This window comes from Camponotus vicinus, unplaced genomic scaffold (assembly GCF_025532165.1).
Source record: "Camponotus vicinus isolate PSW18456_S1 unplaced genomic scaffold, iyCamVici1.0 SCAF_6, whole genome shotgun sequence".
Taxonomy (NCBI): Eukaryota; Metazoa; Arthropoda; class Insecta; order Hymenoptera; family Formicidae; genus Camponotus; species Camponotus vicinus.
In genome coordinates this window covers 6,079,423-6,090,498 of record NW_028141978.1, presented here as the reverse complement: position 1 = coordinate 6,090,498, position 11,076 = coordinate 6,079,423, and the positions used below count along the sequence as shown (strand labels likewise).

At 31.7% G+C, this 11,076-nt stretch overlaps 3 protein-coding genes across 8 annotated transcripts; 1 reads left to right on the top strand and 2 right to left on the bottom strand.

The window, feature by feature from the left end:
• Nucleotides 1-319: 319 nt before the first annotated feature.
• On the bottom strand, nucleotides 320-3,833 carry LOC145973542 (ubiquitin-like protein 7). 5 transcript variants are annotated; one of them, XM_083103019.1, is made up of 5 exons: nucleotides 3,335-3,833; nucleotides 2,844-3,049; nucleotides 2,595-2,731; nucleotides 1,785-2,432; nucleotides 320-1,171 (listed from the first exon to the last, which is right to left on the bottom strand). In XM_083103019.1, the coding sequence occupies exons 1-4, from the start codon at nucleotides 3,528-3,530 to the stop codon at nucleotides 1,814-1,816; spliced, it is 1,158 nt and encodes a 385-aa protein (XP_082959145.1). In that variant the 5' UTR covers nucleotides 3,531-3,833; the 3' UTR covers nucleotides 320-1,171; nucleotides 1,785-1,813. The 5 variants fall into 5 exon arrangements, with proteins under 5 accessions (XP_082959145.1, XP_082959146.1, XP_082959147.1 ...); XM_083103020.1 differs by lacking the exon at nucleotides 320-1,171 and having other exon boundaries at nucleotides 1,467-2,432; nucleotides 3,335-3,561; nucleotides 3,645-3,833; XM_083103021.1 differs by lacking the exon at nucleotides 320-1,171 and having other exon boundaries at nucleotides 1,467-2,432; nucleotides 3,335-3,485; nucleotides 3,603-3,832.
• Nucleotides 3,834-4,119: 286 nt separating this feature from the next.
• LOC145973538 (uncharacterized) lies at nucleotides 4,120-8,916 on the top strand. 2 transcript variants are annotated; one of them, XM_083103011.1, is made up of 12 exons: nucleotides 4,120-4,588; nucleotides 4,768-4,862; nucleotides 4,944-5,098; nucleotides 5,196-5,326; nucleotides 5,394-5,529; nucleotides 5,598-5,979; nucleotides 6,109-6,644; nucleotides 6,930-7,302; nucleotides 7,386-7,714; nucleotides 7,802-8,036; nucleotides 8,125-8,483; nucleotides 8,567-8,916. In XM_083103011.1, the coding sequence occupies exons 1-12, from the start codon at nucleotides 4,510-4,512 to the stop codon at nucleotides 8,589-8,591; spliced, it is 2,835 nt and encodes a 944-aa protein (XP_082959137.1). In that variant the 5' UTR covers nucleotides 4,120-4,509; the 3' UTR covers nucleotides 8,592-8,916. The 2 variants fall into 2 exon arrangements, with proteins under 2 accessions (XP_082959137.1, XP_082959138.1); XM_083103012.1 differs by lacking the exons at nucleotides 4,120-4,588; nucleotides 4,768-4,862 and having other exon boundaries at nucleotides 4,959-5,098; nucleotides 5,381-5,529.
• LOC145973544 (protein FAM177A1) lies at nucleotides 8,789-10,969 on the bottom strand. The gene is made up of 3 exons (XM_083103026.1): nucleotides 10,636-10,969; nucleotides 10,066-10,194; nucleotides 8,789-9,976 (listed from the first exon to the last, which is right to left on the bottom strand). The coding sequence occupies exons 1-3, from the start codon at nucleotides 10,951-10,953 to the stop codon at nucleotides 9,704-9,706; spliced, it is 720 nt and encodes a 239-aa protein (XP_082959152.1). The 5' UTR covers nucleotides 10,954-10,969; the 3' UTR covers nucleotides 8,789-9,703.
• Between the last annotated feature and the right edge of the window lie 107 nt (nucleotides 10,970-11,076).

Sequence of the window (11,076 nt, the reverse complement as noted above, 5' to 3'; positions counted from 1 at the left end):
GAATGAACATTTTGTAGATTTTATTTTCCCACGACATCAATGTTAGATTTTATTAAAGTTTATATAAGAAAGAAAAGCTCATATATAAATAAGAGTATAGATAGAACTATTATATATACGAAAAATAGAGAAAAAACTAGAGATAGAAAAAGAGAAGGAAATTCCAACACTCAGATTTTTCTTTTATAATTATCGATTACTTGTGCTAAATGCACCGCAGAATATTTTGCATTTTTTGAAATAAATATATATTTTTTGCTAGAGAAGAAAAAGTTCTACATGATTTTTAATTATGAATATCATGCTAGAGAAAGAATAGTTCTATTTTTAAATATCGTGTCAATTATATTACTTATCATTCAATACATAAATTTTCTTCAAAAATATGGATAATCATATAATTTTTCTAACAAATAAAAAAAATTTTTATATTTGTGTGTAAAATTTCCTTCAATTACTGATAAAAATTATTAAGTTCATATTTTTGCATAATCAATCTATATAAAACCTATAAAAGTAAATGGGATTATTAACAGTATTATTATTTATAGATAATTATTGTTAATAATTCTTAATAATCAGCTCTATACGTATTTTCTTCGATTTAACCATTCTTAAATCTCGCGTAAACAATCTCGCATAAACAATCAGATAAATCTTAATCTAATGCCACTTATAAGACACTTAAGACTTTAAGAACACTCAAACGATGATACATGAACAATACTTGCATATATCATATCTATGCGCAATTCTGTAAATTTTCACGATTCATTTGATTTTGCACGAACGCATACGTCACTGCTAACACGCATGACGCATTTATTCCGAGCATTTCTGGCACATCCACATATTGAAACGTCACTCCACATGGCTCACATGTGCCGAACAAAGATTTCTATTACAATATCTATTATTGCACATTTTTTTATTAAATAAAAATTTTTATATAAACATATAAAAACGAGAATTATGTTGAACCATTCTGAGAAAATTGTAGGGATTAACATTTTAATTATCATGACATCAATGTTAGAGATTTTATTAAAATTTATATGTATGTGTCATCGATTTTTATTCAAATCATTATGTTAAACTTTCGCCAAGTCACACGCGTCTTTGTTATATTACGTAAAACTGATTGTTTATACATAGGCGCGTTAAAAAAAAACTAGAAAAAGAAAGAGATAAAGTATCAGTAGTGATTAGAATTTGGAGATAATTGTAGTATACATGACATAGGTCATTTAGATTATAATGGCATTAGTATATATAGTAGAGGAGAGAGATAAATTTGTAAAACCAATAATAAATAAGTGAATGAGTGGAAGTCAATATTTTGTTTACATAAAAAAGGATATAAAATTATCAAAGATATAATTAATACATAATTAACAGTTTACAATTGATTTATTTAATAAATAATATTGATCTTTCTCCACATATCACATATTTTTTTGTAAAAAATGCTGACTGTACATTATATTTAGATCTATAAAATTAATCTAATCTTTAAAGATGAAAAAGTTGTTGAAAGATGGAAAAGTTTCACAGTTTTTGCAATATCAGCGAAGATAGTGAATGATATAACAATCTCATAAAGAATTACATAAAAATAAAGTTCTCCTCAAGCAATAATTTTCACATTTGTACACGCGTCTTGATATTTTATATACATATAGTTTAATCGATTCATACTAGATGAATAACACGGAGTGTCGCAGATATCTAAAATGAGATATCTAAGAATTTTAAGACACTATCTATTCAAAGTAATCACTTACATCTCTCGTTCTATTGTTGTTGTTGCCCATTAATTATCATTGAAACCGCTAAATACGAGTTCGATCGCTGCCTGCACGTCACCATTGGTGAATTGCAATGCCTGAATGTTTACTGTGTCATCTTGGAGACCCATTTCGTGCATCTGCGCCAACTGCCGCTGCAAGTCAGTGACCGGTGGTGAAAATGGCGGTAACATCGGTGGTAAGGAAGCTACTGGAGATGCAGTTGCCTGCTGCGGATTTGGATTAGTCGCGATCGCGGCTTGTCTCATCGCTTCCATAAACATTTGAGATGTAATCACGCCGATATTTTGATTGCCAGTTCCGGATTGATTGCCACTACTAGATGTAGAGGATGGCGGATTTTCCGGTCGTTGTAACGTCTGCGAATTTGCTGGGGCCGGTATATTAGGGAAACGCAAGTTATTGTCGTTTACAGGATGTGTGGCGAAAAAGTGTGCGATGTCACGCGCCATCTCCTCTTCGAGACTCATGTTATCCACGCTATAAGAACGTGCGGTCGTAGGTTGCGAACTGGCCACTGAACTGCTGGAGGAGCCGCTGGAGGCGGCGTTTTGCGCTTCCTCGTGAACTGCCGCTGCAATATTTTGCGCCGCCTCAATCAACACTGGATGGAATTCTGCGATTCTAAATATATATAAAAAAAAAAATGTAAATCCATTGCACAAATTTTATATCAATAAAGTATTAGATAATATATATTTTTCTGATGAAAATTTAAAATCGCCAAATATATATATATATATATATATATATATATATGCAAATTAAGATCATATATCTAATTACCTCTTGACAGTATCAACATCTGTGAAATGTGCCATTAAATCTGGATCTTGTAGCATAGCAATGGCAACAGAGTCCTCATGCAATCCAGGAGAGGAAGATATAATATTGTCTATCACCTCTGGTCTTTTACTTAAACGCTGAAATATATAAAAATATGTATTTCTGTATAGTTTGTCGATTAATATTTGACAATAATAGTATGATTTGTAAAGCAAAAATAAATAGAAAAATTACTTAAATATTACTTACATGCAGAGCGCTTCTAAATGCAGGCATTTCATTGAAAGACTTAAATGCTGACGCCAACTGTAAGATGGAATCTTCTGATATATATCTATTTGGTGCTGGTGATTCTGGTTCCTTTTTTTTCAGTGCATGTATCATCGATCCATTTTTCAATCCAATAGATTCTACTGTTGCATCATCCTCAAGTATAAGTCCACAATAAATAAATTCTGAAAAAAAAAAGTATTACTATTGTTAAAATAAGTATTACTATTGTCTAATATTAGGTTTATATTGAGCAAACATTTACACCAAAGATTCTAATCTTTGAATTATTAAAAATTGAGATTTCATCAAGAAAAAGATATAGAAAACTTATTTTTTTTTTTAGTTATATAAATTATAATATATATAAAGTAATTTTAAAATACATTTTGAGGTATATATCATCTTAAATATAATATATAGATCAAAAGAACTTATTGTTAAAGTCAAGATTAGGTAACAAAGATTACCAATATCCTGACAAAGACCAGTCTTCAAATAGTGCAAAATCACTTTACCCAATGAATCCTTGGATAGGTTCCATCTTCCCGCGGCTTCTCGTTTTAATTCCTCCACTTTTGTTTTCAGATTTATGCCACTCAATGTGATCGGCATAATCATCTGAGAATTTATTTGTATTCCAAATAATAATTCCATGGTCATCATAATTAAATGAATTCTAATTCACAATATGTGACTATACTCGTTAATATATATATTTATTATTAATATATTTACGTTGTTAATATATATGGTTTCTTTTATATTTTATTTAATAACTTTTTAGCTAAATTGCATGATCTTCCGTTGAATTTTCTTCTTGTTTCACGTTTTGGCGTTTTTATGATATAAATATCAACATGTAAACATTAGTGCAAATTCATGTGCGATCAAGTGACAGCGAAGAGAAACCTGAGAGCGGCCATCTCACCTTGACAGGCATATTGTCCTGATGCACCGCCTGAGGACGCATTCACCTTGACAGAAAGCAGAAAAGCAGAAGCCAATCAGAACTCGCGCTGGTAGTCACAATTTATAGTTTTTGCCTATCTAATTTATTGCTTACACACTGCTTATTACCAGCGCGAGTTCTGATTGGTTCTAATTAGCTTGGATTAGCTTTCTGCTTTTCTGCCAAGGTGTGGATGCGCCTTGGCACTTGAAATTTTTCCTAGGAAACTTCGTAATGTTGGGTTTCCTGTCTTTTCTCCTCTAGCTAGGAAATTTCTTATAAAAGATTGGATAACATGGCATAAATAAACGAGGAGAGAAAATCAGATTCAGACTTCTTATTCGGGTTTTTTATCGCATATTCAAATTTTTTGTTATATTTGACAATATAAGGAATAATGTATAGAAATACAAAAATGCTTTTGAAATAATATAGGATCTATAACGTCAAATAATCTGTCTAATCTTGTCTATTTTCGTTGATAACGCATTCGGAAATAAAATATGTGGCAAGACTGACGGCGGTTGTCATGTTATTACACGTACACACCATCCGACATCGCATCGGACCGCTATGCTGTGCGAGGATATGACCGACGCGATTTCTGACAGCTGACAGCGGAATAATATTTCGACAATGCCAGGCGACGCGCCGCCCTGACCCTCGCGAACTGCAAGCTGAACTCGAGCAGAGATGCAAGGAATTTGCGAAAATATTCGCACGGCGATCGAACACGGACGTACTGACATTATCAGATCACTCTTGGAAGCGTGTATGTATTGCAGACGTGTCGATACGACGAGTGTTTATGATGCGAATATTTTTATTATTGTTTCACATTAACATCTGTCTGCGTGGTCGCACAAAATTTTTTTATATTTATTGATATTTAGATCATCGATCTTTCTGTTATCTATTTCGTTGTTTACATCATCGTCCTTTCTGTCACAGGTGAGAATGGTAATACGGCAGAAGGCATTACAAGAGATAAAATATTAAACCAACCGGTTTTGGAAGAAGGAACTTTCCTATCATATGCTTCGAAGGTTGTAATATATCTCTATGATTTTCCTTTTTTCATTTTTGGTTTTAGATTTTTTAATTAAATTGTGTTTTTTAACACTTAGACCAATCAAGCAGACATTGTGCGAACTCTCTTAAATTGCGGTGCTGATCCGGCTGTACAGAATGCAAACGGACATAATGCAGTAGATGTTGCCTCGAGTGATGCAATACGATATATTTATATAGAGGAACTGTTAAGGGCAACAGCTGCTTCTGAGTATGTAGACATTTATCACAAAATAGTTTTTTCTTTTTTTTAAATGAAAAATATAATTAATTGTATCAGATACCATGGCCATATATTTTTTTTGTAGGATAGATAGAGTGATACAATTGCTAGATGCTGGATTAGACATTAATTCATGGGACTCACAGGGTAGTAAAAACACACCATTGCATTGGGCAGCATGTTATGGAAACAAAGAAATTATCGCATGTTTGCTTGGTAATATACAGATAATTAGATACAATGGCTGACTCAATAATTTCATTATATTAGAATCTTTATATAGATAAAGGAGCCGATGTAAATGCTGAGAATGGTTGCGGCGCGACGCCGTTACACGACGCAGTGAATCGTGGTGATGTTGCTATCTGTCAAGAACTCTTACAAGCTGGTGCAAATCCTCATATACGAGCTACTAAAGGGTATACAAAGATTACTCATACGAATATATCTTTTTCGTATATGTATGTGCAAAACTAATTTTTTTCAGAACGTTTGCGGGGAAAACACCGTACGATCTTTCGAGAAAGAAACAATCTCTTCATTGTTTCTTTCAGAGATTTCTATCAAATTTCTTATTGAACGAGAACGAAACGATGCACAGTCCCACAACATCATTCACGGAGACAAACTTTGGTCAAAAGAGTCTCACGAACAATATGAACCAATTGTCAGTCGAATCTAACAAATCCTCGGATCCGGTGTACGATGTGCCTTCGCGGGACACGGGCACAGAAAGTCCTAGCAAGTCTAACACCGATAAAGGAAGCATATATAATTTGTTATGGCCACAGCCAAAGGCTGTGATTGAACTGAAAAACTTTACAGCTCCATTTATTGCCGGAAAGGAGCTTTTTATATCTATAATACAAGTAAGGAGAGACGTATTTTTTTTTCTTTTTTTTTTGAAATTATAATAATCTTCTAAATCTATCTTATCAAGTTTTTTGCAATTTTATTTTATATTTAATTTTTTATTATGTATATAATTTATTTCCTAGGGCAGTGAGTCTGTACATAAAATATTAGACGTGTGGGAAATCAGTAGAACTCATTTACTCGAATTGGGTCACGATGTAAAGATTGGAGAAGTGCAACCTAGTTGCGGTAAACTGCTCAACGACAATACAATAGAATGCATTGTGAATAACAACCTATTTAATATTACGGACGGCTATCAGTTGCATATTACGCAAAACTTCATTAAAGTGAGCGCCGGAAGTTTAGCAGGATTGCATTATGCAGTCTGTACGTTTGTACAGATTCTACGTCTAAGTAAGAATCGGAATAGATCAGAGTTATGCGAAATCGAACCCGTCTTTATAAAAGACGAACCGAGATTTACACATCGCGGTATACTGTTGGACATCTCGCCTAGAGGACGTATACCGACTTTGGAATACCTTCTACACATTATTGATTTATTGTCGTCGTTTAAAGTCTCACATTTGCACCTCTACTCCAGACTTATACCGAATTGTGATTGGCAGCTCTGCTACTCCAAATCTGAAATGGTAACTTTGGATAGATATTGCAGGTGCGATTATATATATTTATTAGAAAAATCGTAAAATTATTATTCTTAAATACTTTCTATTTAAAAAAAAATTTAATCACTGGAATTATTATTTTTCTTTTTAATTTTATCACTATGTTTAGTAATTCTTTTTTATAATTATCTTCTATATATATTCATTTATTGTTTATTGTGTATTTTCCTAAATATTTATTTTTAACTCCTAATGATTCCGCTCGACGACATAAAAATTAAAGTTTTTGTTATATATAATTAAAATTACTGAAAATATATTAATTTTCTCAGAGATCGGCATTTAGATATAGTACCCACATTGGACGTCGATTCTAATGTCGGCCAGCATCATTTGACGCAAATGTGGCCTATCTTTCAAGAATTACTTGCGGTATTTCCCAGTTTGAGTTACGTTCACATCGGCCCGCGATTGGCGAGTTTATTGGTACAAGCTGACAATTTTGATTTGAATGTATCTGTTAACGATACGATCGAAACAGACATGTCAGAAGTATTCAAGTCCTATTCGTGCCTTCAAGAACTGTGGCATATCCTCAATTTAAGCGCGAACACAACTCTGCTATTATGCTCCAATGGCTTACATTCTAAACCTGAATTCCACAATATTCCCACTAATATTATACTTGTTGAATATGGATTTCAGGTAATATTACATTTCTTTTCGCGATTTTCATTGATAAATTAATAGAAAACTTATGCGACATTTATTAAATATTTATGTTATAGGCTGATTATGATTTCTCCGAATGGACAGAAGCGTTCAGAGTCGCAGGCGGTAACGTTTTACCAAGTTCCGGCACGGCTAGTTATAATAGTTTGGCAGGATGTCCGGCATCAACGTATGCTAACACGAGGAATGCGATAAAGACTTCTTTAGAACAGAACTCAATCGGTGTTGTAGTCGCACACTGGTCGGGTAGTCATCATCTTACGCCGCATCCTTTCGCATGGATCGGATATTTAGTGGCAGCTGGTTTAGCTTGGAACCCAATGACAGAAATAGACTTGGGTCCTGATGACAATTATGACATGCCTGAATTATCTGCATCAATTAGGTAATAATCATCGTAAAATTTATAATTGTCATTATCAAATATATTATCATTTACTGTGTTTAGTAAATTAATTATGTCACTTTGTAGAGAAAAATGTATCACGAAATTATTAGACATACACGTGTTTCAAGATTCGGAGTTTAAAATTGGTAGCGCGATACTGGAGTTAGGCCGTTTAGACACATTGGTATTAACATTAAGCAAAAATCAAGCAATTAAAGATCTTCAACAAATACCAGATAATCGTGGTTCTACATTGTATAGATTATTAACCGATCCAGATAATGTGACTCTAGAGTATCTCTCAGCTGATTTATTCGCTGTAAGTATGCTCGTTTAAATGTAAATCTTAATTTTTTTTAAAAGTGAATAACACAAAAACATAGTTCTAAACAAATTACTGTTTGTAGAAAATGACAAAGCAGATTAAACGAATATCCCATTCCTTGTACGAAGCGAACTTGTCCTCCAAGTTTGCGTCAATGGAGATACAGGAATTGCAACTGACCTCCGATCTGATGCTAACGGCCTGCAAAATTGGCAGAACGTTGATTGGAGTCGGCGTAAATCCGAATAGTAACATGGGGCTTGCAGTCATCAATCTAGGAGTATCTAACCTGCCGCCTACTTTCAGAACTGATATAGCAAACAAGATGTTGGCACATATAGAGCAATACAAAGGTTCTTGGTTGCAAAGGCACTTGCCGCAGGGTCTTCAAAGCTCTTTGTTAGTTTTAACTAATGCACTGCATAGATTTGTGCCAGAAACGTAATTTTTTTTTTTTTTTTTTAATGAATATATTTTTTACTTACATTGAGCATTTTATAGAACATAAATGTTTATTTTTATAGCGATTTTCGTTATTTCAAATATTAATTAATAAAAGACTGGAATGTGCAAATATACATGATAAATGAAATATAGGACTTCAAGATAAATTCAAGAACATTGAGAGCAATATATACTTGGACCTTTATATATTATCATACTGATTACTATTATTCATTCATTACGTGATATCATTTGTTGATATCTAATTTGTTACATTTATTATGCATAAAGGAAATAATAACTTATTGAGAAAGCAATTTTATTTGTCAAAAAATTTCAAAAAAATATTTTAACAAATATACATTAATTAATTTTAACAATAATTTTGTGAGAATCATTGTTGATATAATTAAAATGGCAAATGATTATATATTTTGTATGATGGCTATATCATTTATTTCCATATGGACATATGTGCAAATGCAAAGTTTGAAATTATTTTACAATGAGGTAATATATTTTTTATAACACATTTGATATCATACATATATCTTTTAAGAAATATATATAATCCATTTAATAAATAATATTAATTCATAAGAGTTAATTATTTATAATGAACAATAATAAATTTTTTCTATCATGAAGTAATTATATATATATATATATATATATATACATACTACATATATACATATATATATACATAGAGCGTTTTTCAGCAAGCAACACAAAAGACACACAGTGTATCACTTCACCTTGTTGATTGTCAAATGTAAACAAGGATGAAATGATTCATTGTGTTATACTGTGTCCTCTGTGTCGCTTGTTGAAAAATGCCCATACATACATAGTTATATATTAACAGTACTTAATCAAAGTCAATTTGAGTTTAAATCACCTTATCTTTCATGTATTGTACATATAATTTTTAATTTTTTCATGTGCTATTTTATATTATTTAAAAACTGCTTTAATACTGTATAGAAAAATAGCATAAATTTATTCGTGTTATTTCCATTTGCTAATGAATCTTGAATAAAGTATAGAATAATAAATTTCATATTTTTTCATCTTTTTTTTTTCTTTATAACAATCAAGAATATAATATTTTAGATTTTTCTAAGCAAGGAATTTATGAGACAACTTATTTTACTTTATTTAAAATCTTGTTTAATAAAATAAACTTCTTGATATGAAATCTATACAAAACACTATTAATTATGTTCATTTGAGAATGTAATACTATCGCTTATGAGATTATTCCTCTTTTTTTCGTTCCATCCATTCATCTCTAAGTCCTGTTTATTAAATGTTTCTCTTTCAAGTGCTTGTAATCTATAAAATTCATTTATCTCAAACTGATATTTGGGTGCTGTTATGCCAAAAAAGTTGGCTAAACATTCACCAACATAATCACAACCATCTAACATTTTTGAACTAATCCATGTGGTTTGATGCCATGCCCATGGTAACCAATCCATATTTTTCTACAAAAAATATAGATCATATATCATTTTATATTTTTATTATAATCAATTTTACATAAAGTAAAATTTATATAAATATATATAATTACAGTATCTATCTGTGTCACAGTTTTATAATTTTTGGACATGTCTACTTCATCTTCCGACGAATATTCCTCCATTATACCATCCGAAAACTGCAGTACTCTTTTTGGTTTCTTGCTTAATTTATGTGTGCACTACATATTAATATTTATTAAAATTAAAATCTATCTTGTAATTTATATAACTGTTATATGTATAAAAAAAGATCAATTATGAGATTAAATTTTAAGAAATTTTAACATATTTCAAATTAATATTTAAAATGAAATTCCTTAATCCCTTTCGTTTTACAGAGAAAACACGAAAATTTTCAACATTCAACAGTCATTAAGATAAAGATAACTGTACAAACATCTTGTTATCTCGTTAGTGTCCCTACACAAACCTGATATAGTATCTGATATATATATCTACTTAGTCATATTATAGTAAAGATTTACAATATCTAAAATCATTTCCACAAAAGGTCAGTTAACTGCCTAAATTTTTTCTATCATATTAGTTATACAAAGCTTGAAAAGAGAAATGGGAGGTTAAAACGGACCTCAATAATTCATTAATGAACCTGCATATACCTGCGTTTCGACATCCGAATTTTCCTGCAAGATAACATCACTCAAATCACAGGCCTCATCCTTTTCTGGCGTCATCGTTGATTGTATTTTACAGTAAACAAAACTATCCGACTTGCGTCGCGCTGTGACGATTCTTGACAGCACATCGAGTAAACTTCCTCTCTCCCTCTGTTTACTATCTAGGTGACTAATCTGCAACGAACGACGTCGGAAGATAGCGAACGCTCGCGATCGAAATCTTATTGGTAGTTTTTTCGCTACGTCGATCGATGATACTTTCATTATAATATGTTTTGCAATGCACTTTGCGTTGCACATTCAAAAATGGCATTCTGCGATCGATTTTTGCGAATCTTTTCTTCCTTTTAATTCGATGGCTGCATCATGCATGCGCAGCTGCATACGATGAATTGCTTTGAACAAGATTAAAAATCGATTAAA